The sequence below is a fragment of the Pan paniscus genome, chromosome 2 (assembly GCF_029289425.2).
Source record: "Pan paniscus chromosome 2, NHGRI_mPanPan1-v2.0_pri, whole genome shotgun sequence".
Classification (NCBI taxonomy): Eukaryota; Metazoa; Chordata; class Mammalia; order Primates; family Hominidae; genus Pan; species Pan paniscus.
In genome coordinates, this window is record NC_085926.1 from 49,255,261 (window position 1) to 49,277,742 (window position 22,482).

Here is a 22,482-nt window from a genome sequence, read left to right on the forward strand (position 1 = left end):
CTCTAGCGGTCTCCAGAGAATTAATCTGGCTAGCTTATTAGGCTTGCACTAAATAAACACAAAAATCCCCAAAACAAAACCCCTGAAATTAAAAAAGTTTACAGTGTGTGTCTTAACAACCAAAAAACAACTCACCTTCTTTTCTAATCTGTTCCTTCTCAAAAAGGATCAAAAGGCTAAAAATGGAGCTGTCAGGGACCAAGATTTTAAACTATAATTTTGGGAAACTAATAGAAAAAATAGAGCTATTCAGTGCCAATCTTCAGGATGGCTATGTGCAATAATCCAAAACCAGGGAACCCATAAAAGGAGCTGAAACTTCTAAGATTTAAGCAAAACAATAGCTCTCACAAGGACATGCCAAGTCAGTCTCCCCCATTGCATCTAGGCAGGTGGCTACTAACATCAACAGAATGCTTAGTGCCTCGGGAGCCTACAGAATAATCCCAGTTAGAGGAACATTGGGTGTTTGGGTTTGCAGAGCTGGGATGTGAACAACATACCTTAGTCTCCATATCCAAAAAAAAAAAAAATTATCTTTCTCTAAAACTAGGAGTCCAGAGTCTGTGGTTGGGTAACAGTTTCCCACAATGATTCAAGCATTTCCCAGAGGCAATGCTTCTTGTCTTGACTTTACACTATTCCCAAGCAGGATGTGTTTATTACAGCAATCCCAGCCCAGTTCCTGCTCCACCCAGACTCTCAGAAACTACAGAACCCAATGGAGATCTGATTTCCAGTGTCAACTTACTGTGTGGCTTTAGGTAAGGTGTTTAACACTTCAGCCTCAGTTTCCTCACTATAGCATTGACTGCACAAAGTGGTGGTGAGGATCATGGGAAAGGGCAACAGAGAAGGTGCCCAAGGCCAGTTCACACAGTCTGTGCTTGACACAATAGCAGCAACGGTGGCTTTCAATTTTGAAGTTCCAACTGTAGGCCCAATGTGGACCCTCACACAACCAGCCTAACCTCATGGACGAGAAAACTGAGGATGAGAAACTTGCCCAAATGGTATGTTTGTGTGCAAAAATTAGCAAATAAAAATGAACACAGGCTGGGCACGGTGACTCACACCTGTGATCCCAACACTTTGGGAGGCCAAGGCAGGGTGGTTCGCTTGAGCCCAGGAGTTCAAGACCAGCCTGGGCAACATGGCAAAACCCTGTCTCTACTAAAAATACAAAAATTAGCCAGGTGTGGTGGCGCACACCTGTAATCCCAGCTACTCGGGAGGCTGAGGCACGAGAATCGCTTGAACCCGGGAGGTGGAGGTTGCAAGTGAGCCGAGACTGCGCCACTGCTTTCCAGCCTGGGTGACAGAGTGAGAATCTGTCTCAAAAAAAGAGCAAACCAGCCAGGCACAGTGGCTCACACCTGTAATCCCAGCACTTTGGGAGGCCGAGGCGGGCGGATCACGAGGTCAGGAGATCGAGACCATCCTGGCTAACATGGTGAAACTCCATCTCTACTAAAAATACAAAAAATTAGCCAGGCGTGGTGGCGGGCGCCTGTAGTCCCAGCTACTCAGGAGGCTGAGGCAGGAGAATGGCGTGAACCTGGGAGGCAGAGCTTGCAGTGAGTGGAGATTGCGCCACTGTGTTCTAGCCTGGGTGACATAACGAGACTCCGTCTCAAAAAAAAAAAAAAAAAAAAAAGAATTTAAAAAAAAACAGAGAGGGGAATCAGTATGAAGAAAGCGTGCAGCATGAAGCCTGTGAAACTGCATAAGCAAAGCATTTAGGGCAATGCCTGGTCCACTGGTGAGAGATGATGGCCGAGCACATTTCAATATCTCAGAAGGAAGCAGATGTCAATACTTACAGTGGCCAACCCCCATGGCTCCATAATGATTGGACACGGCAATGAGGTCGTACACATAAGGCCTTGCTGACAGGTTACAGACAAACTCGGACATGTTCAGCCCTCTGAGCACAAAACACAAAAATAGTTATTGAATATGTTAAACCCAAACAAAGTAGTTAAGAGTAACCCAGCAACCTCTGTTATGCAACAGGGCAGAACACAGGGAGGCACTCAAACTATTCGAGAGAGACCAAGATGGAAGGGACTCTAGGATCCGTGTTCTGACCACTGACATATTCAGGCTAGAAAATGGGGCTGGGTGTGGTGGCTCATGCTTGTAATCCCAGCACTTTGTGGGGCCAAGGCAGGTGGATCACCTGAGATCAGGAGTTCGAGACGAGCCCGACCAACATGGTGAAACCCTGTCTCTGCTAAAAATACAAAAATTAGGCCGCGCACGGTGGCTCACACCTGTAATCCCAGCACTTTCGGAGGCCAAGGCAGGCGGATCACGAGATCAGAAGATTGAGACCATCCTGGCTAACACGGTGAAACCCTGTCTCTACTAAAAAATACAAAAATTAGCTGGGCTTGGTGGTGGGAGCCTGTAGTCCCAGCTACTCGGGAGGCTGAGGCAGGAGAATGGCGTGAACCCGGGAGGTGGAGCTTGCAGTGAGCCAAGATCGCACTACTGCAGTCCAGCCTGGGCAACAGAGCAAGACTCCGTCTCAAAAAAAAAAAAAAAAAGTATATATATATATATATATATATATATATACACACACACACACACACATATATATACATTTATATATACACACACACAAAAATTAGCCGGGCATGGTGGCACACACCTGTAATCCTAGCTACTTGGGAGGCTTAGGTAAGAGAATCGATTGATCCCGGGAGGCGGAGTTTGCAGTGAGCCAAGATCGTGCCATTGCACTCCGGCCTGGGCGACAAGAGCGTAACTCCGTCTCAAAAAAAAAAAAAAAAAAAGGCCGGGCACAGTGGCTCATGCCTGTAATCCCAGCACTTTGGGAGGCCAAGGTGGGTGGATCATGAGGTCAGGAGTTTGAGACCATCCTGGCCAACATGGTAAAACCCCGTCTCTACTAAAAATACAAAAATTAGCTGGGTATGGTGGCAGGCGCCTGTAGTCCCAGCTACTCAGGGGGCTGAGGCAGGAGAATTGCTTGAACCCAGGAGGCAGAGGTTGTAGTGAGCCGAGATCGCACCACTGCACTCTGGCCTGGCGACAGAGTGAGACACGGTCTCAAAACAACAACAACAACAACAACAACAACAAAAGAAAATGGGAGAACCTTTCTGGGTAACTCCAGCACCAGACAAAATGGTGATGAGGGTCTAGAGCTACACACAGAGGGCTTCAGCAAGTATGCAGAAATGGCTGTTCTTAACAGAATTACAGTTGGTGCCATAATAATTTAAACTCAACCAAAACAGGCCCCAGAAAGCTTTCTTCCTCCAATATTTTATTTAAAAATTTTCAAACACACAGAAAAGATAAAGAATTTTTTTTTTTTTGAGACGGAGTCTCGCTGTGTCGTCCGGGCTGGAGTGCAGTGGCGCGATCTTGACTCACTGCAACCTCTGCCTCTTGGGTTCAAGTGATTCTCCTGCCTCAGCCTCCCAAGTAGCAGGGATTACAGGCATGCGCCACCATGCCTAGCTAATTTTGTTTTGTACTTTTAGTAGAGATGGGGTTTCACCATGTTGGTCAGGCTGGTCTCAAACTCCTGACCTCGTAATTTGCCCACCTCAGCCTCCCAAAGTGCTGGGATTACAGGTGTGAGCCACTGCGCCCAGCCAAGATAAAGAATTTTTACAACAAATACTTATTATCCATCACCTGGAGTCTCCTGCTGACATGCTATACTTCATGTATCTATTCCTTCCCCCAGAAAGCATTTTAAAATCTACATTTTGTGGGCAACTCCCTTTTTTTTTTCTTTTTTTGGAAACAGGGTCTTGCTCTGTTGCTCAGGCTGGAGTGCAGTGGCACAATCTTGGCTCACTGCAACCTCCGCCTAGTGGGTTCAAGCAATTCTCCTGCCTCAGCCTCCCTAGTAGCTGGGATTACAGGCGTGCACCACCACATCCAGCTAATTTTTGTAGTTTTACTGGAGACAGGATTTCACCATGTTGGCCAGGCTACTCTCCGGCTCCTGATCTCAAGTGATCCACCCACCTTGGCCTCCCACAGTGCTGGGATTACAGGTGTGAGCCACTGTGCCAGCCTCTTTTTTTTTTTTTTGAGATGGAGTCTCGCTCTGTCACCAGGCTGGAGTGCAGTGGCGCAATCTTGGCTCGCTGCAACTTTTGCCTCCTAGGTTCAGGCGATTTTCCTGCCTCAGCCTCCTGAGTAGCTGGGACCACAGGTGTGCGCCACCACGTCCAGCTAACTTTTGCATTTTTAGTAGAGATGAGGTTTCACCATGTTGGCCAGGATGGTCTCGATCTCCAGACCTTGTGATCTGCCCACCTTGGCCTCCCAAAGTGCTGGGATTACAAGCATAAGCCACCGTGCCCAGCCTATTTTTTTAAATATATTTTTTATTTTTTGTAGAGAGGAAGTCTATGTTGCCCAGGCTGGTTTTGAACTCCTAGGCTCAAGTGATCCTCCCACCTTGGCCTCCCAAATTGATATGTGAGCCACTGTGCCCAGCCAGGGAACATCTATCTGTTAACTTACTTTCCTGTTCTTAGTTACAGTCTGTACTGTGGGGCTTGAGAGGATATGAGTAGACAGCCAGTCCCAATCCCTACCCGAGGGACAGGATCATGGCAGGTGTGCAGCCCACCTGCAGCCCCCAATAATAACCCAACTCTACCTGACAGGCTATTCTTGGTTGCCTTGTCCCCTATTGTGCTGCCTCTGCTAAGGTGAGGCTACCTGTGACAGATGATGGACAGGAAGGCCAGTTAGGTGGCCTAAGTGACTTGAGAGGGAAACTAGCAGTGGCAGGGGTGACTGGCAGCAGCCTGTGTCTGGGCAAATGCTTCCACTGGAGAGTCTCTTCCCCAAAGATGGGAGGATAGGGACAGAAGGGGTAACTACAGCTAAACTCTGACCTCCTAGACCCCGGCAACACACATCCTTACTCAGAAAAGTTTTTGGTGGCAAACCACTCAGCCAATCAGTGCCAAGATTTTCTGCCTGTTTTTAAATGTTCCTAACACTGTAGTCACCATGACCCACCTGATTGGGAATTCTACGACTGTGTCGAGCTTATCCCTCCAGTATCTGTTGTAGGAGAAACGTTTGAGGTGGACCACCAGGATCTTGGGCAAGGACCATAGGTCAAACTTTTTTGTGGCCTGTTGATGCTTCTTACAGTTGGGACAGTACCTAAAAAGAGAAAGCTCCACTTAGCAGGGCAAGCCAGCAGCCAGTGCCAGCTGGGCACTCATGCATGGAGGCACAGCTGCAGTCCCGATAGCTGCCATCCTCTCGGTCAGCACTCAACACTACTGCTTCTGGCCAGGGACCTGTCTTCCAAAATGGGGTGACGGCTTTCCTAGGAAACCTCAACTCACAGAGGATTATGTTGTAGGGTTGGCTATATAAAGAACTGACACATCCAAATACAAAGGGGTTTATGTGCACAGATGGCCCTAGCAGATCTGAGTCCTGGGGTGCATGGGGCCTCTGCCCAGACAGTGAGGAGCTGCGTACCAGGGGTCATGCTCCCCAAGGGTCTCCATGGTGGTGAAGAGCTCGATGCAGTCTCTCAGGGCCACTGTGGTCTTCTTCTTCTTCTGAGGCTGCAACATGCTCACATGCTTCTCGTAGGCCTATGGGAAACAAAGCACTCAGTTCTGCTGGAGAAAGAGATCTTACTGCATTAAGACACGAAGGCCTACAGAGGCTCTCCCACCTGGAATGTAGTACACTTTCTAGAGCCTCTGAACATAAAATGACAAAATCTTGAAGTGCTTTTCCTTCTCAGTCTTAAATATAACTTGCTAAATTGCTGTCCAACTGGTGAAAGTGATCGCAGTCCACATCCAGAGCAGAAACCAGCAGACACCACCGACCACGAACCCCGAGGGACCTACCTCAGATTCTTGCTCATCATAGTAAAGTCTCCGAGTTTCACTGTCCCAATCCATGGCCAGTGTAGATCGAGCTGAGGAGGACCAAAATGTCACTTGTTATGGAATGGCAAGCAACAGGAAAGGCTCTCCAAGTGACAGGAGTGAGAAGGACCACACTCAGGCCACACCATCAACACCTTCTCCCCCATCAGCAGCCAGTGTCAAGAGCAATGCTCTGCAATGGGCCAGCCCTTCTGACCCCCAGCCCCAAAAAGCCTTTGGCAAAGACTTCCTCAGTGATACAGATAAGCTACAAAGGAACTAACTGTGGAGAATTCTGAAAGGGCACAGGTCAAGATGGGAGTAATAGGGACCAGATTTATCATCCTACCATAAACCACAAAAAAACTGACAAAATGGATGAAACAATTGTTTTCAGACATTGGATAGAGCAGGAAGGAGATCCCTGACAGAAGGAAAAAAAAAAAGAGACCCCTACATTGCCCTAGCTTATTGACTGCAGGCAGTTTCCAGGACTTAGCATAGGGGAAGAGAGGGGAAGATTAAGCTGAAAAGTCAAAGACTGGAGTTTGAGAAGATGGCTAGAATTTGCAAGGCATTCCAGCCTGGGCAACATAGTGAGACCCTGTCTCTACACAAACTACAAATATTAGCTGGGTGTGGTGGTGCACACCTGTAGTCTCAGCTACTCAGGAGGGTGAGGTGGGAAGGGAGCTGAAAGACAGAGATGCTTCTCCTCCCCCAACTGGCAAAGGTGTCCTCACTGGCCAATTGTGCTTTTCACACAACCCCTCAGAATGCCTCTTCCTGTCTGTAGAGCAGTCCCCATTACAACCTCCATGTGTCGGTGAGGCTACAAAATCCATGACCATCCTCTGAATGGGTCACATTTCGTGAGTATTAATGAACAAAATAAATATGCGCTTATTCTTATAAGTGAGCAAATATGGGGAAATGTTGCTGCCAAGGGTGGCCACAGGAAAGGTTATCGACCCACAGCAAATTCCCGCAGAGGGAGTGGAGGGAGACCTACTTTCCTCTGAGGTCATTGAGGACTGAGGAGAAAAGCCTGAAAGGTAGGGGGATCTCTGAAACAGTCCTTAGGGGGCTTCAAGCCAAGGGTCATACAAGTGCTGCTCCTGGAGGCACAGAGACTGTGAAAGCCCAATGCAGTGAGTGTCAAGTGTAAGGATTTTCAAACAGATCCTAAGACCCTAAAGCCCAGCTTGAAAGGTCAGAAAAAGTGCTTACAGTTGAGTTTAAGTAGTTTTCCATCAGCTGCAAGTGAATTTATGTCAGCTGTTCCATAGGAGTTCACAAGACTGAAGGTAAAAAGCCTTTTTGGGCAGGGCTGGCCTTTGATCTTTTGGGTGGTCTCACTGGGGTCATTTCCTGGCTCATCTTCCCCACTGCCTTCTGTTTCTGAAAGCTGCTCTTTGCCTTCTTCCTGATGCTCCATTTCTTCCTCATCTTCTCCTGGCACATAAATGGAAAACAATATGTATATAATTTCCCACCGTTTCAATGTTAAAAATTTTATTTAATACATAACTATGGTGTTTCCTTCCAGATTTTGTTCTGTGTATATGAAGTTAAATCTATGCCTTTGCATTTAACTTGAATTCACATGTGACTCTCACCACACCCTTGCAAGACAGGCAGACTGGGCACTGCTATTCCACGATGAGGAGGCAGTCTCAGAGAGCTTAAATGAGCCACCTGCAGGCACAATGAGATTCAGAAGCCCTGCCATCCTGTCTACTGGCCATCACAGCACATGGTCTCTCACTCTTGCAACTTCACCATTAGGCCCACAGAGAGAAAAGGGCTTAAATGAAACGCACACTCAACACTCAAGGAGACAGCTTGGTGAGAAACACTATCTATCTTCCATTCCATCCATTCCTTCCATCCATCCATCCATCATCCATCCATCCATCCATCCGAGACAGTCTCACTCTAGCCACTCTATCTATCTATCTATCTATCTATCTATCTATCTATCTATCTATCTATCTATCTGAGATGGAGTCTCACTCTGTCACCCAGGCTAGAGTGCAATGGCACGATCTCGGCTCACTGCAACCTTCACCTCCCAGGTTCAAGCGATTCTCCTACCTCAGCCTCCTGAGTAGCAGGGATTACAGGTGTGCGCCACCATGCCCAGCTAATTTTTATATCTTTTTAGTAGAGACGGGGTTTCACCATGTTGGTCAGGCTGGTCTCAAACTCCTGACCTCAGATGATCCACCGGCCTTGGCCTCCCAAAGTGCTAGGATTACAGACGTGAGCCACTGCGCCTGGCCCTATTTATTTATTTATTTTTTGAGACGGAGTCTCACTCTGTCGTCCAGGCTGGAATGCAATGGCGTGATCTCAGCTCACTGCAACCTCCGCCTTCTGGGTTCAAGCAATTCTCCTGCCTCAGCCTCCCAAGTAGCTGGGACTACAGGTGCGTGCTACCACACCCGGCTACTTTTTTGTATTTTTAGTAGAGACAAGGGTTCACCATGTTCACCAGGATGGTCTCTAGCTCCTGACCTCGTGATCCGCCTGCCCCGGCTTCCCAAAGTGCTGGGATTACAGGTGCGAGCCACTGCACCCGGCCAAGAAACACAACTTAAAGGTCAATTGCCTTTTTTTTTGAAGTGGAGTCTCACTCTGTTGCCCAGGCTAGAGTACATTGGTGCAATCTCGGCTCACTGCCACCTCCGCCTCCCAGGTTCAAGCAATTCTGCTGCCTCAGCCTCTTGAATAGCTGTGATTACAGGCACGCACCACCACGCCCAGCTAATTTTTGTATTTTTAGTAGAGACGGGGTTTCTCCATGTTGGCCAAGCAGGTCTCGAACTCCAGCCCTAAAGTGATCTGCCCTCTCGGCCTCCCAAAATGATGGGATTACAGGCATCAGCCACCAGGCCCAGCTATTTTCAAATATTATAATAAACACAAATATTAAGTATTCCGTTCCTCCAGAAAAAAACCTATCATGAATTTTCCTTTAGTATTTACTAAAGGTCTCTTAGGTGCAGGTACCATGCTAGGTTCCAGGGCTCCATAAGGGGAGCACACAGTCTAAAGGGAAAGTTAAAGTATCAAATAAGTAACTTTAGCAAAGATGGGGACCACTCCAAAAGGTGGTGTAAAAGTAACAGAGAAGAGCAGATTTAAAACAAAGAATCTACATACTTGATCAGTAAAAATGGAAATTCTGAGAAAAGGAGAATGTGCTATTTAAGAGCCCACAACCCCTGGCTCTCATGGAGGTTCCTTTCCAAACTTGCTTAACTCCTGAGATATGACACTGTCCCTTTACACACAATAAGCCTGTCCCCCTCCTACACTGGCAAGAAAAAACCTGCCCTGCCTGCTGCCTCTCGGAGAAGGACAGAACCCAAAACTGCCTCAATCCCACTCAGGAAATGAGCAGTGCCCTCATACTTATAAGAACTCTGTCCTGGCCCATGCCACTGGCTGCCAGTTACTGGATAATGCCAGGAGCCTTGGGCCAATGCAGTCAGAATTAAATGCCATGGACTGTATTTCACAGGATGAGAAAAAAAGCAGCCTATGATCCCAGCAACTTGGGAGGCTGACGCAGGTGGATCACCTGAGGTCAGGAGTTTAAGACCAGCCTGAGCAACATGGTGAAACCCCATCTCTACTAAAAATACAAAAATTAGCCAGGCATGGTGTCAGGTGCCTGTAATCCCAGCTACTCGGGAGGCTGAGGCAGGAGAATCACTTGAACCTGGGAGGCGGAGGTTGCAGTGAGCTGAGATCACGCCGTTGTACTCCAGCCTGGGCAACAAGAGCAAAACTCCACCTCAAAAAAAAGAAAAGAAAAGAAACAGAAAAAGCAGGATCCACTGAAAGCAGCTACCCAAAGTCACTCAGAGAATCAGCAGGGGACCTAAAGGTCAGCAGTCACAGGCCTAACAAGGAGCCATGTCAGTAGAGGTTAAAAATGCTTTGTGGTTATGCCGGGCACAATGGCTCACGCCTATGATCCCAGCACGTTGGGAGGTTGAGGCAGATGGATTGCTTGAGCCCAGGAGTTCGAGACAAGCCTGGGAAACATGCAGAAACCCTGTCTCTACAAAAAAAAGAAAAATTAGCTGGGCGTGGTGGCATATATCTGTAGTTCCCAGCTACTCAAAAGGCTGAGGTGGGAGGATTGCTTGAACCCAGGGAACGGAGGTTGCCATGAGCTGAGATTGTGCCACTGCACTCCAGCCTGGGCGACAGAGCAAAAGAAAACAAACAAACGAAAAAACCTTTGTGCTTAAACAAGGTCTGAAGTCTACACACCAAGATTCACCTGTAGGATTCAAAAGGTGACACTCATTGTCCCGGACATGCCTAAGAAGCAGGGTTAGCAGTAAAAATAGCAAACACACTCACAAGATGTTGTTACTGATTGAGTGCCTTTCATGTGCCCTGTCCTTTAATCGCATGACCTCAAATTGTAATTGCAGATCTGTGAAGCAGATATCCTTTTGCAGACAGGTAAACCAAGGTTCAGAGGGATGAAGTGACTTGTTCAAGTCCACCCCACACCTTGAGCTGGGGATCAGAGTGCCTTAGCTTCCAGAGTGCCACAGATCACCCAGGGTCTGTTCAGAGACTACTATTACCATTCCAACACCTCTGCTGGTGGACCTATAAACAAAATATATTCCTGTTTATCCCTAGCGGGAAATGAACATAACATTTCGGGCAAGAATAAGAAGCCAAATATTGAGGCCGGGTGCAGTAGCTCATGCCTGTAATCCCAGCACTTTGGGAAGCCGAGGTGTATGGATCACCTGAGGTCAGGAATTCGAGACCAGCCTGGCCAAGATGGTGAAACCCCATCTCTACTAAAAATACAAAAATTAGCCGGGCGTGGTGGTGGGCGCCTATAATCCCACCATTGCACTCCAGCCTGGGTGACAGAGTGAGACTCAGCCTCAAAAAAAAAAGAGAATCCAAATATTGGCCATGTGTGGCGGCTCACGCCTATGATCCCAGCACTCTGGGAGGCCAAGGTGGGTGGATTGCTTGAACTCAGGAGTTCAAGACCAGCCTGGGGAACATGGGAAAACCTTGCTTGTCTCCACAAAAAAGAAAAAAAAAGAAAAAGAAATTAGCTGGGTATGGTGACACATTCCTGTAGTCCTGGCTACTCAGGTGGATGAGGTGGGAGGATTGCTTGAGCCCAGGAGGTCAAGGCTGCAGTGAGCCATGATTGCGCCACTGTATTCCAGCCGTATTCAACCCTAAAATGCCAAAAATAATTTGGAGTATCTCTTGATGACAGAGCCTTGTGGTCATTATTTTTAAAGTAAATTCTCAGCTGGGCACAGTGCCTCAGGCCTGTAACCCCAGCACTTTGGAAGGCGAAGGTGAGCAGATCACTTGAGGTCAGGAGTTCGAGACCAGACTCGCCATGATGGAGACACCCCGTCTCTACTAAAAATACAAAACTAGCTAAGTGTGGTGGCGCACACCTATAGTACCAACTACTTGGGAGGCTGAGGCGGGAGAATCCCCTGAACCCAAGAGACTGAGGCTGCAGTAAGCCAAGATTGTGCCACTGCACTCCAGCCTGGCCAACAAAATGGACTCCATATAGAAATAAATTAATTAGTTAAAGTCAGTTCTCACTTTCTAGGACTGCATGTCTTGGAGGAATCTGGACATTTGGTTTTGCAACTGATAATTTTTTGTTTTTGCTGGTTTTTGTTTTTGTTTGAGATGGAATGTTGTTCTGTCGTCCAGGCTGGAGTGCAATGATGCAATCTCAGCTCACTGCAACCTCCGCTTCCTGGGTTCAAGAGATTGTCGTGCTTCAGCCTCCCAAGTAGCTGGGATTACAGGCACACACTGCCATGCCTGGCTAATTTTGTATTTTTTAGTAGAGACAGGGTTTCACCGTGTTGGCCAGGCTAGTCTCGAACTCCTGACCTCAGATGATCTGCCTGCCTTGGCCTCCCAAAGTGCTGGGATTACAGGCATGAGCCATCGCACCCGTCTGCAACTGAGAATTTATGTGCTGGGCGCAGTGGCTCACACCTGTAATCCCAGCACTTCACGAGGGCAAGGTGGAAGGATAGCCTGAGCCTGGCAGGTTGAGGCTGCAGTAAACCATGATTGAACCACTGCACTCCAGACTGGGTGATAATCAAGACCCTACTCTTTTTTTTTGGAGACGGAGTCTCACTCTGTCGCCCAGGCAGGAGTGCAGTGGCGTGATCTCGGCTCACTGAAAGCTCTGCCTCCCGGGTTCACGCCATTCTCCTGCCTCAGCCTCCCAAGTAGCTGAGACTACAGGTGCCCACCACCACGCCTAATTTTTTGTATTTTTAGCAGAGATGGGGTTTCACTGTGTTAGCCAGGATAGTCTCGATCTCCTGACCTCGTGATCCACCCACCTCAGCCTCCCAAAGTGCTGGGATTACAGGTGTGAGTCACCGCACCCAGCCTCAAGACCCTACTCTTAAAAAAAAAAAAAGCTGGGCACAGTGGCTCACACCTGTAATCCCAGCATTTTGGGAGGCTGAGGCAGGTGAATCATGAGGTCAGGAGTTCAAGACCAGCCTGGCCAAGATGGTGAAACCCCATCTCTACTAAAAATACAAAAATTAGCCAGGCATGGTGGCATGCACCTGTAATCCCTGCTACTTGGGAGGCTGAGGTAGAGAGTTGCTTGAACCCGGGAGGCAAACGTTGCAGTGAGCCAAGATCGCACCACTGGGCTCCTGCATGGGCGACAGAGCAAGATTCCGTCTCAAAAAAAAAAAAAAGAAAAGAAAAAGAAAAGAAAAAATTTACAGCACTAGCTTGAAAGACATATATGGTTTTACAGAAAGCCACTGAGTCACGTAAGTCCCAAAAAGAAGAGTGACATGTCAGGTGGGGTGGCTCACAGCTGTAATCCTAGCCCTCTGGGAGGCTAAGGCAGGAGTATTGCTTCAGGTCAGGAGTTCAAGACCAGCCTGAGCAACATGGCAAGACTCCTGGTCTTTTTTTTTTTTTTTTTTTTTTTTTTGAGACAGAGTTTCACTCTGTCGCCCAGGCTGGAGTGCAGTGGCGCGATCTCAGCTCACTGCAAGCTCCACCTCCCAGGTTCACGCCATTCTCCTGCCTCCCAAGTAGCTGGGACTATAGGTGCCCGCCACCATGCCCGGCTAATTTTTTGTATTTTTAGTAGAGACGGGGTTTCACTGTGTTAGCCAGAATGGTCTCGATCTCCTGACCTCGTGATCCGCCCTTCTCGGACTCCCAAAGTGCTGGGATTACAGGTGTGAGCCACCACGCCCGGCCAACCCCTGGTCTTCACAAAAAATTTAAAAATTAGCTGGGTGTCGTGGCATGCACCTGTAGTCCCAGCTACTCCGGAGGCTGAGGTGGGACAATCACTTAAGCCCAAGAGTCTGAAGTAACAGTGAGCCATGATTGCACCACCACATTCCAGCCTGGGTGACAGGAATGAGACCCCTATCTGGAAAAAAAAAAAAAAAAAAAGGAAGATTCCACAAGGTAGCAAAGTTGGACAACAGGCACTGGCAGAGTAGAATGTTGTAGACCTAACTCCTAACTCTGCTGCTGTAGGCAGAGCCCCAGCCCAGTCCCAACCCCCTTCTCCCATGTGTGTAACACCTTTAGAAGAAGAGGGAAATCAGGAGGTATTTGGTCAGTTACAGCCACAGAGCATGGTGCATACTCACCTTCACAGCTGTTCCTGGAGCCATTGCAGGCCCCTGGCTCCAAGGGTGAGCTGCCAAACTCATCCGGTAAAGGCTGTTTCACATAGCGGCTTCAAAAAGAGAAAAAGAGAAGAAAAAAAAGATTGTTAGTTGTAACATTTATCTATTTTTTCCACCATGCGGCTAAGAAGTAGTTCATAATTTATATGGATGATAGCTACTGACAAAGCAATTTATGTAAATAGAAGTGCTTTAGAATTATCCACTGGGCCAGGTGTGGTGGCTAATCCCAGCACATTGGGAGGCCAAGGCAGGTGGATCACCTGAGGTCAGGAGTTCGAGACCAGCCTGGCCAACATGGTGAAACCCCATCTCCAGTAAAACTAAAAAAATTAGCTGGGCATGGTGGCACATGCCTGTAATCCCAGCTACTCAGGAGGCTGAGGCAGGAGAATTACTTGAATGTGGGAGGCAGAGGTTGCAGTGAGCCGAGATCATGCCACTAGGCACTCCAGCCTGGGCAGAGAGCAACTCTGTCTCAAAAAATAAATAAAATAAAATAAAATAACACAGTGGCTCAATATTTTAAGAAATTAAAAACACAAATGGCCGGGCATGGTGGCTCACACCTGTAATGCCGGCACTTTGGGAGGCCGAGGTGGGCAATCACCTGAGGTCAGGATTTCCAGACCAGTCTGGCCAACATGGTGAAACCCCATCTCTACTAAAAATACAAAAGTTTGGCCAGGCACGGTGGCTCATGCCTGTAATCCTAGCACTCTGGGAGGCTAAGATGGGAGTATCACTTGAGGTCAGGAGTTTGAGACTAGCCTGGCCAACACGGTGAAACCTCCTCTCTACTAAAAATACAAAAATTAGCTGGAAATCACTTGAACCTGGGAGGTGAGGGTCGCAGTGAGCCGAGATTGTGCCACTGCACTCCAGCCTGGGCAACAGAGTGAAACTCCATCTCAAAAAAACAAACAAACAAACAACAAAAACATACACACACAAAACTTAGCCGGGCGTGGTGGCACATGCCTGTAATCCCAGCTACTTGGGAGGCTGAGGCAGCAGAATCACTTGAACCTGGGAGGTAGAGGGTGCAGTGAGCCAAGATCGCGCCACTGCATTCCAGCCTGGGCGAGAGAGCAAGATTCCATCTCGGAAGGAAAAAAAAAACCCACAAGAAATTAGCCAATGAAGACTCTTAAGAAAGTTTGTCTCGACTCTTATGTGAAAGTCATGTGGCACCATCAGTTTTGAAGGTATTTCCCAATAATCCTAATTTCCAGCTTCAGAACGATAGTGGAACACTTCAGAAATAAAATACAAATGCCATCAAAGCGCTAGCCTCCCTAACATGATTCTAAGAGGACTGGACTCCTAGGATCACGGTACCTAAGATGTGCCAGGTGGCTCATCCCAATAGCACCTGCCCTGGCCCATCCAGGGGCTGGCACAAGTGCATTTTTTTTTTTTTTTTGAGATGGAGTCTCACTCTGTCACCCAGGCTGGAATGCAGTGGCGCGATCTCAGCTCACTGCAGCCTCTAGCTCCCAGGAGAATCAAGAATCAAGCGATTCTCCTGCCTCAGCATCCCGAGCAGCTGGGATTACAGGCACCCACCAGCATGCCTGGCTAATTTTATATTTTTAGTAGAGACGGGATTTCACCATCTTGGCCAGGCTGGTCTCAAACTCCTGACCTCAGGTGATCTGCCCGCCTTGGCCTTCCAAAGTGCTGGGAGTACAGGCATGAGCCACTGCACCCGGCAAATGCATTTCTTACAGAGGTGAGCATATAGGATCAACACAGCCACTTGGCAGGAGTTGCCACTACTATTACTGGGTATATCTTCATCTCAGATAACAACCAAATCACATTCCTGCCACCAACCTGATACGATCACAAACAGCCTGGTACAAAGACTCAAGGGTTAACTTGTGCTTGGGGACAGAAAGCAATAGTGGCTGCCCATATAGCGCTGATGCGGAGGAAGTGCTTGATGGCCTGGACTTCCTCTCCCTGAAGTAGACTGGAAGCGTGACACATTCCGAGCCATCCACGGAAGTGCTGCAGACCTCGTACCTGCGTCAATCACACAAGAGGGCACTTTTAGCAGTAGGTCCTTGTGAACAACAGAGATCTGAGCTGAAGCTATGTGGTGGCCAGGGCTATGATTACTGGGACAGAGCATATTTGAGTAGAAAAGGTGGCTATAACTATTGCCAAGACGTTTCTAGAGGTTGAGTCAGGAATCCAAAGAAGGACCATTGTCAGCACAATGTGAATCTATACAACCTGGGGCTGAGGGCTAACCGTGATACTCCTTCTTCCAACCACGGCCTCAAACTCTGTGGTCCTTCAACTGGGACCCAACACAGATAACAGCCATCATTCAGATCATCACTCTGAACACAAAGGCACACAGCTGGGTCCAGCCACCAAGTTCATCTTTTGTCATCAAAGAGCTCATCTTTAAAAAATGTATTGAGTTGGCTGGGCGCGGTGGCTCATGCCTGTAATCCCAGCACTTTGGGAGGCCAAGGCGGGCGGATCACGAGGTCAGGAGATTGAGACCATCCTGGCTAACACGGTGAAACCCCATCTCTTCTAAAAATACAAACAATTAGCCGGGCATGGTGGTGGGCACCTGCAGTCCCAGCTACTCGGGAGGCTGAGGCAGGAGAATGGTGTGAACCTAGGAGGCGGAGCTTGTAGTGAGTCAAGATCTTGCCACTGCACTCCAGACTGGGCAACAGAGCGAGACTCCATCTCAAAAAAAAAAAAAAAAAAAAAGGCATTGAGTGCCCTGCCCTTTAATAAGACCAAATATTGTACAAAGATGTACACCTAGGATATTAGCCAAACTCTTTTTTTCCAAATGAGCAAGCAAATTTATAAAAGTAATTGTCATCTTTGTTCAAAAACACTGAAGTAAAAGAATCATATCTAATTCTGAAAAACATCAGAGATAACCAAAGAAACTGCTAGATACAAATCAATGATTTTGAAAAATGTGTCTTACTTAGTGAATACATGGGATTGAGGAGATTTATAGATGTTTTATCCTGGAACAGATGTTACCAAAATTGCTGGCAACCGACTGTAGTCTTTCCCTCTTCCTATAGGGGGAGACACAAACTTACTGATTCAAATTTTGAAACTAAACATATGCACGCGTGCGCGCGCGCGCGCGCGCGCACACACACACACACACACAGACACACACCCCTCCCCAAATGCCTAGCAAACAGTCCTGACTGAAGTTTATGAAGGAGGAATTTCTAAGAATACATAAAAATGTCCAAGGTGTGCTCTCGAGTAAATACTGTGGTCCAGCATAGTGGTAAAGAACCAGGCCTTGGAGTGCACCTGCCCCAGGTTCCAGGTCCACATTGCCATTTTCTGGCTGCTAGTAATAAGCACCTAACTTCTTAGTCTATTTATTCGGTGGACAATGGGATTACCCACTTTAAAAGGTGTGGTAAGAATTAAATAATTTAGTAGCACAGTGTACAACACATTAAAAAGTAGCAGATGCAGGCCGGGCACAGTGGCTCACACCTGTAATCCCAGCACTTTGGGAGGCCGAGGGGGACGGATCACGAGGTCAGGAGATCGAGACCACCCTAACTAACACAGTGAAACCCCATCTCTACTTAAAATACAAAAAATTGGCCAGGCGTGGTGGCACGCGCCTGTAGTCCCAGCTACTCAGGAGGCTGAGGCAGAATGGCATGAACCCGGGAGGCGGAGCTTGCAGTGAGCCACGATCATGCCATTGTACTCCAGCCTGGGTGACACAGCAAGACTCTATCTCAAAAACATAAATAAATAAAAAATAAAAAATACCAGATGCTGGCCGAGCACAGTGGCTCACGCCTGTAATCCCAGCACTTTGGGAGGCCAAGGCGGGTGGATCACGAGGTCAGGAGATTGAGACCATCCTGGCTAACATGGTGAAGCCCTGGCTCTACTAAAAATACCAAAAATGAGCCAGGCGTGGTGGCGGGTGCCTGTAGTCCCAGCTACTCGGGAGGCTAAGGCAGAAAAATGGCGTGAACCTGGGAGGCAGAGCTTGCAGTGAGCCGAGATTGCGCCACTGCACTCCTGCCTGGGAGACAGAGCGAGACTCCGTCTAAAAAAATAAAATAAAATAAAATAAAAATACCAGATGCTACTATTGCTTTCATAAAACAATTGTCAATTCAAATTCATCTATAAAAGAATTTGTTTTTCCAATGGTTGGCCCGTAGGCCCTCTGAAAATTCCTTTGTTGGTGGTCTGCTAAGCTCCCCACAGGGTAATCCTCCAGTTCCTTTCAGCTCAGGTGTGTGAAAACACTACTTTCTGGAATTTACAGAGACCATGTTAAGGGCTTGGGGTTATAAATGGCTGTGAAAGTGGACTTTCCCATGTTCTAGCCCTTGGCACAGTGTCAGCTCTTGGCTGTGTCTGTGCAAGTGAGAACAGAAATAGATCTTGGGTGTGGCTAGGAACTATTCCTTTTAGAGAGATCTAGAAGTCATAGGCCCAAAAATGTAAAGGGAAGGAACTATCTCCTTTACATACTGAATTCCTCAGCCAAAAACAAAAACCAAAACAAAATCCTAAAATCCTTTCTCAGCAGAGGCAAGTTCCTGAGTGAGAGGTAAAGAGGGAGGGACAGTACGGCTGTGCTCCATACTTCCTGGGCAAGTGGCTGCCTGGGAGCAGCAGGCAAGTTCATGTATGGGAGCAGCCGGCAAGTTATTACACCACTGTGCCTGGAAGAGGGACACACACACAATTACACAGAGCAGCCATGAAGCAGCATGTGGGAAGGCAGAGGAGACCTTTGTATTGTCCTCACAGAGATGAAGAAACTCAGTCTCAGAGCTTACAGAATGTTTGAGCTGAAAACAGCTGTTTAAATCAGCCCTCCCTGTCATTTCTGCATTGGGGATGGTAGTATCATGGTACTCGCTGAGAAGCTACAAGCCTGTGGCAGAGAAAGGACAAGATCCTTCTGTACCACACCCCTACTACCATCTTCCCATCACACAGCTGGGATTCCTCTTAAGAAAGGCATCTCTGATGGTAGGACCATCTGTAGGAGCAGTGATTTGGCCTTCTTCATAGGCAAAACTGTTGAAAAAAGGCTGTGGCTGTGCTGAGGAGAGTTATCAGAATGTTTAGCTCTGCAGGGAAGGAGGGGTTGAGCACTGATGGCTGCCCACGATGCCCTCAATACCCATCTCTTGCACCCAGGGGTCAGGGCCAATCCACATGAGCAATGACTGCCCACATTTTTGTTCTGGAGATATGAATGCAGCAAAGTCTCTAGAATGTGTCCTCTGACCTGACCTGCAGCAGAAACTGCTGAGTACTCACACGAAAATGTCATCCCGAGGCATGATGTGGTTTAAACCTTCATCCATTTGGAAAATTTTGTGGAATCGGTGATTATACACATCTGCGACCACCATCTAAGAATGAACAGTAACAGAAAGACCACAGAATGGCTAAGAGTGCCCCTACTAACTGCTTAAAACCCAGAAACAAATGAAAAAAAAAATACCCATACTCAAATGTTGCCTCTAGAGAAACCACCACACAAACAGCCCCAGAGAGCTGAGGGCCAAGGCCCGAGGGGGAGCAGCATGGCTGCCATCAGAATTGAACATGCTGGTAGCATCTGCCCTCGACTGGCAGGAAGGGCGAGGAGTGTGGTGCTAACCAGAAACCAGCAGTTGTCCAGAGCCTCTGGAGTATTCCATAGTCTGCAGTCTCTATGCCACCCTCAGTGCACAGATCTGACAGCAGAGCCCTACTCCTGGTCCTTTGACCACGGCTAGTGTCAAATGAAGGAAAGATAGTGTTTCCTGGAGCTGGAAGGGACAGTCTCAGTCACAATGTGCATAGTGAGTGAGGCATCCAGACACACACAAATAATCACATTTGTGCTGGCAATAACAACAACCCCAAAAAGTGGCTTCAAGGTTGAAAGTAAACTCCAAATGCTATGAAGTATCCCAAATAGACCGAGTGCCACTGATCACCCCATCTTACATTTTCTGCAGCAATGCCAGACAGCCTGGAGAGAGCCTCGCACAGGTCGGACACAGCCCCCATCAGCGGCACAGTCACACGGTACTGCAAGACAGAGATGGTCAAGGTCACAGGGGTGCCCCACAAAGGGTGCAAAATGAATTAGGAGAAGCAGGCATCACTAGGGGCAGAGGAGCCCTTCTAGAAACAATGTATGGTGAGGTCAGGGTACAGATGAGTCAGAAGCAGAGCAAATAAGCAGGACCTCTATGTCAGCATCCTCCTCAATACACAGGCAGCAGCATGGGGGCTAGGCCATCTCTTTCTCTTCCAAACATTGCTTCATTTTATTCTTAATTCTTTAGAGTACTTTCTAAAGAACTGCTGAAATTATACAAATTCAAATTGCCATCTGGTCCTACCTTTTTATTTTATTTTTATTTTTTGTAGAGACAGGGTCTCAAACTCCTGGCCTCGAGCAATCCTCCTGCCTCAGCATCCCAAAGTGCTGGGATTACAGGTGTTGGCCACCAAGCCCGGCCTCAACTTTCTTTTTTTTCTTTTTTCTTTTTTTTTCTGAGACAGAGTCTTGCTCTGTCACACAAGCTGGAGCGCAGTGACGCGATCTTGGCTCACTGCAACCTCCACCTCCCGGGTTCAAGCGATTCTCCTGCCTCAGCCTCCTGAGTAGCTGGGATTACAGGCGCGCACCACCACGCCTGGATAATTTTTGTATTTTTAGTAGAGACAGGGTTTCACCATGTTGGTCAGGGTGGTCTCGAACTCCTGACCTCGTGATCTGCCCGCCTCGGCCTCCTGAAGTGCTGGGATTACAGGGGTAAGCCACCGTGCCCAGCCTGCCTCAACTTTTTTTTTTTTTTTTTTTTTTTTTGAGACGGAGTCTCGCTCTGTCGCCCAGGCTGGAGTGCAGTGGCGCAATCTTGGCTCACTGCAAGCTCCGCCTCCCGGGTTCACGCCATTCTCCTGCCTCAGCTGCCCGAGTAGCTGGGACTACAGGCGCCCGCCACCATGCCTGGCTAATTTTTTGTATTTTTAGTAGAGACGGGGTTTCACCGTGTTAGCCAGGATGGTCTCGATCTCCTGACCTCGTGATCCGCCCGCCTCGGCCTCCCAAAGTGCTGGGATTACAGGCGTGAGCCACCGCGCCCGGCCCTCAACTTTCTTTAGAGACAAAGAAATCAAAACCAGAAGGCTAAGCAATACAATTACTCAGTGAGCCATCAGCAGGGTAAGACACTAAGACCTGCTGCTCACACCTCTCATCTGGCCTAATCTTCTGTACAGGCTGTCCTAGGTTATGTGAGGGTATATCTGAGTACGAAAAGAACCCTGCTTCTGGTTCCCCAACATTCAGATTCAAGAACCACTTAGTAGATCAGGTTACTTTAGTCGCGTGAATGAAGTGTGGCCAAAAAAGTGAGAGAGGCCGGGTGCGGTGGCTCACGCCTGTAATCCCAACACTTTGGGAGGCCAAGATGGGCAGATTACTTGAGGTCAGGAGTTCTGGCCAACAAGGTAACATCCTGTCTCTACTATGTCTCTACTAAAAATACAAAAATTAGCTGAGCGTGGTGGTACACGCCTGTAATCCTGGCTACTGAGTGGCTGAGGTAGGAGAATCGCTTGAACCTGGGAGGAAGACGTTACAGTGAGCTGAGACCGTGCCACTGCACTCCAGCATGGGCAACAGAGCGACTCTGTCTCAAAAAAAAAAAAAAAGTGACAGAGAAGCAGAGAAACTGCAAAGACCTTCACAATAGGCCTTAAATGATATGGGATTAGACAAAGGTCTGATGGAGGCCAAGGGCCCATACCCAGGCAAGTACCAAGGGGACTCAGAGGCAGCCAATGCAGCAGATAGGAGCAGTCCCACTGGGATCTGGAGACCACTTGCAGTGAGGGGTGCCATAAGGGTGTGGATTCTGTCACCTGAGTAGGTCTGCAGTGAGGGTCAGCAGGAACCAGGAAAACCTCCATAACTCGATCTTTCTTCAAGGGCAGTGGCAGCGTTAGATAGCAAAATGGGTCAAAGGTCACAGAAACCTTAGCACATTCTGGGCAAACCAAAGTAGATTTGAAGAGGCCATGGAAAGTATCCACAATCACAGAATCATTCCTCAACCTGTGATTCTCCCAGGCTTCCTTTGCCACCACCTGCGTGAAATGGATAAACAGGACATTCTCAACACCTCTCAGCCCCTTGCCCCTGCATCCAGAATGACTCACAGCAAACCTGGAGATGAATCAGGTGGCAATCTGTACAGCCAAGAGCTTGATCCAGGACAAAGCAAGGCCAGGACTACTCTTAGTGTATCATACTCATACCACATGCCAGCTCTACGCCCAATCCCCACCCCAACACACATATATATATTTCACATATATGTTTATATATATACATATTTCAAATATATATTATATTGATTGATTGAGACATGGTCTTGCTCTGTCGCTCAGGCTGGCGTGATCATGGTTCACTACAGCCTCAACCTCCCGGACTCAAAGCGATCTTCCTGCCTCAGACTCCCAAGTAGCCAGGACTATAGGCATGCATCACCACGCCTGGCTAATTTTTTTCGGTTTGGTAGGGATAGGGGTCTTACTATGTTGACCAGACAGTTCTAGAGCTCCTGGCCTCAAGTGATGCTCCCACCTCAGCCTCCAAAGTGCTGGAACCGCAGGGGTAAGCCACTGCGCCTCGCCCTAATCCTCACACTTAATAAGGTTGGCAACATAGGACCTATTGGAAACTAGGGTTCTGTGTGTCCTGATAGGAAACAGAAGCCCAGAGAACACTATGGGTACAGACACATGGCCAGGGCAAGGAAAGCCCCCCTATATGTTTC

General features: G+C 48.0%; 1 protein-coding gene across 9 annotated transcripts in view; it reads right to left on the reverse strand.

Moving 5' to 3' along the window:
- Nucleotides 1–22,482, reverse strand: part of LOC100967331 (ubiquitin carboxyl-terminal hydrolase 4) — a 66,586-nt gene that overhangs the window by 1,299 nt on the left and 42,805 nt on the right. For 6 of the 9 annotated variants that reach the window (XM_008971660.6, XM_034956452.3, XM_055109942.2 and 3 more), the window contains 10 exons: nucleotides 21,566–21,790; nucleotides 19,637–19,720; nucleotides 18,959–19,053; nucleotides 15,479–15,670; nucleotides 13,601–13,689; nucleotides 7,140–7,364; nucleotides 5,889–5,959; nucleotides 5,506–5,624; nucleotides 5,029–5,178; nucleotides 1,824–1,927 (listed from right to left, as the gene is read on the reverse strand). In XM_008971660.6, coding sequence (XP_008969908.1) covers nucleotides 1,824–1,927; nucleotides 5,029–5,178; nucleotides 5,506–5,624; nucleotides 5,889–5,959; nucleotides 7,140–7,364; nucleotides 13,601–13,689; nucleotides 15,479–15,670; nucleotides 18,959–19,053; nucleotides 19,637–19,720; nucleotides 21,566–21,790 — 1,354 coding nt within the window. Of the gene's footprint in view, nucleotides 1–1,823; nucleotides 1,928–5,028; nucleotides 5,179–5,505; nucleotides 5,625–5,888; nucleotides 5,960–7,139; nucleotides 7,365–13,600; nucleotides 13,690–13,813; nucleotides 14,743–15,478; nucleotides 15,671–18,958; nucleotides 19,054–19,636; nucleotides 19,721–21,565; nucleotides 21,791–22,482 lie in introns of those variants that run through there. The other 3 variants (XM_055109943.2, XM_034956453.3, XM_063602351.1) reach the window with 2 other exon arrangements.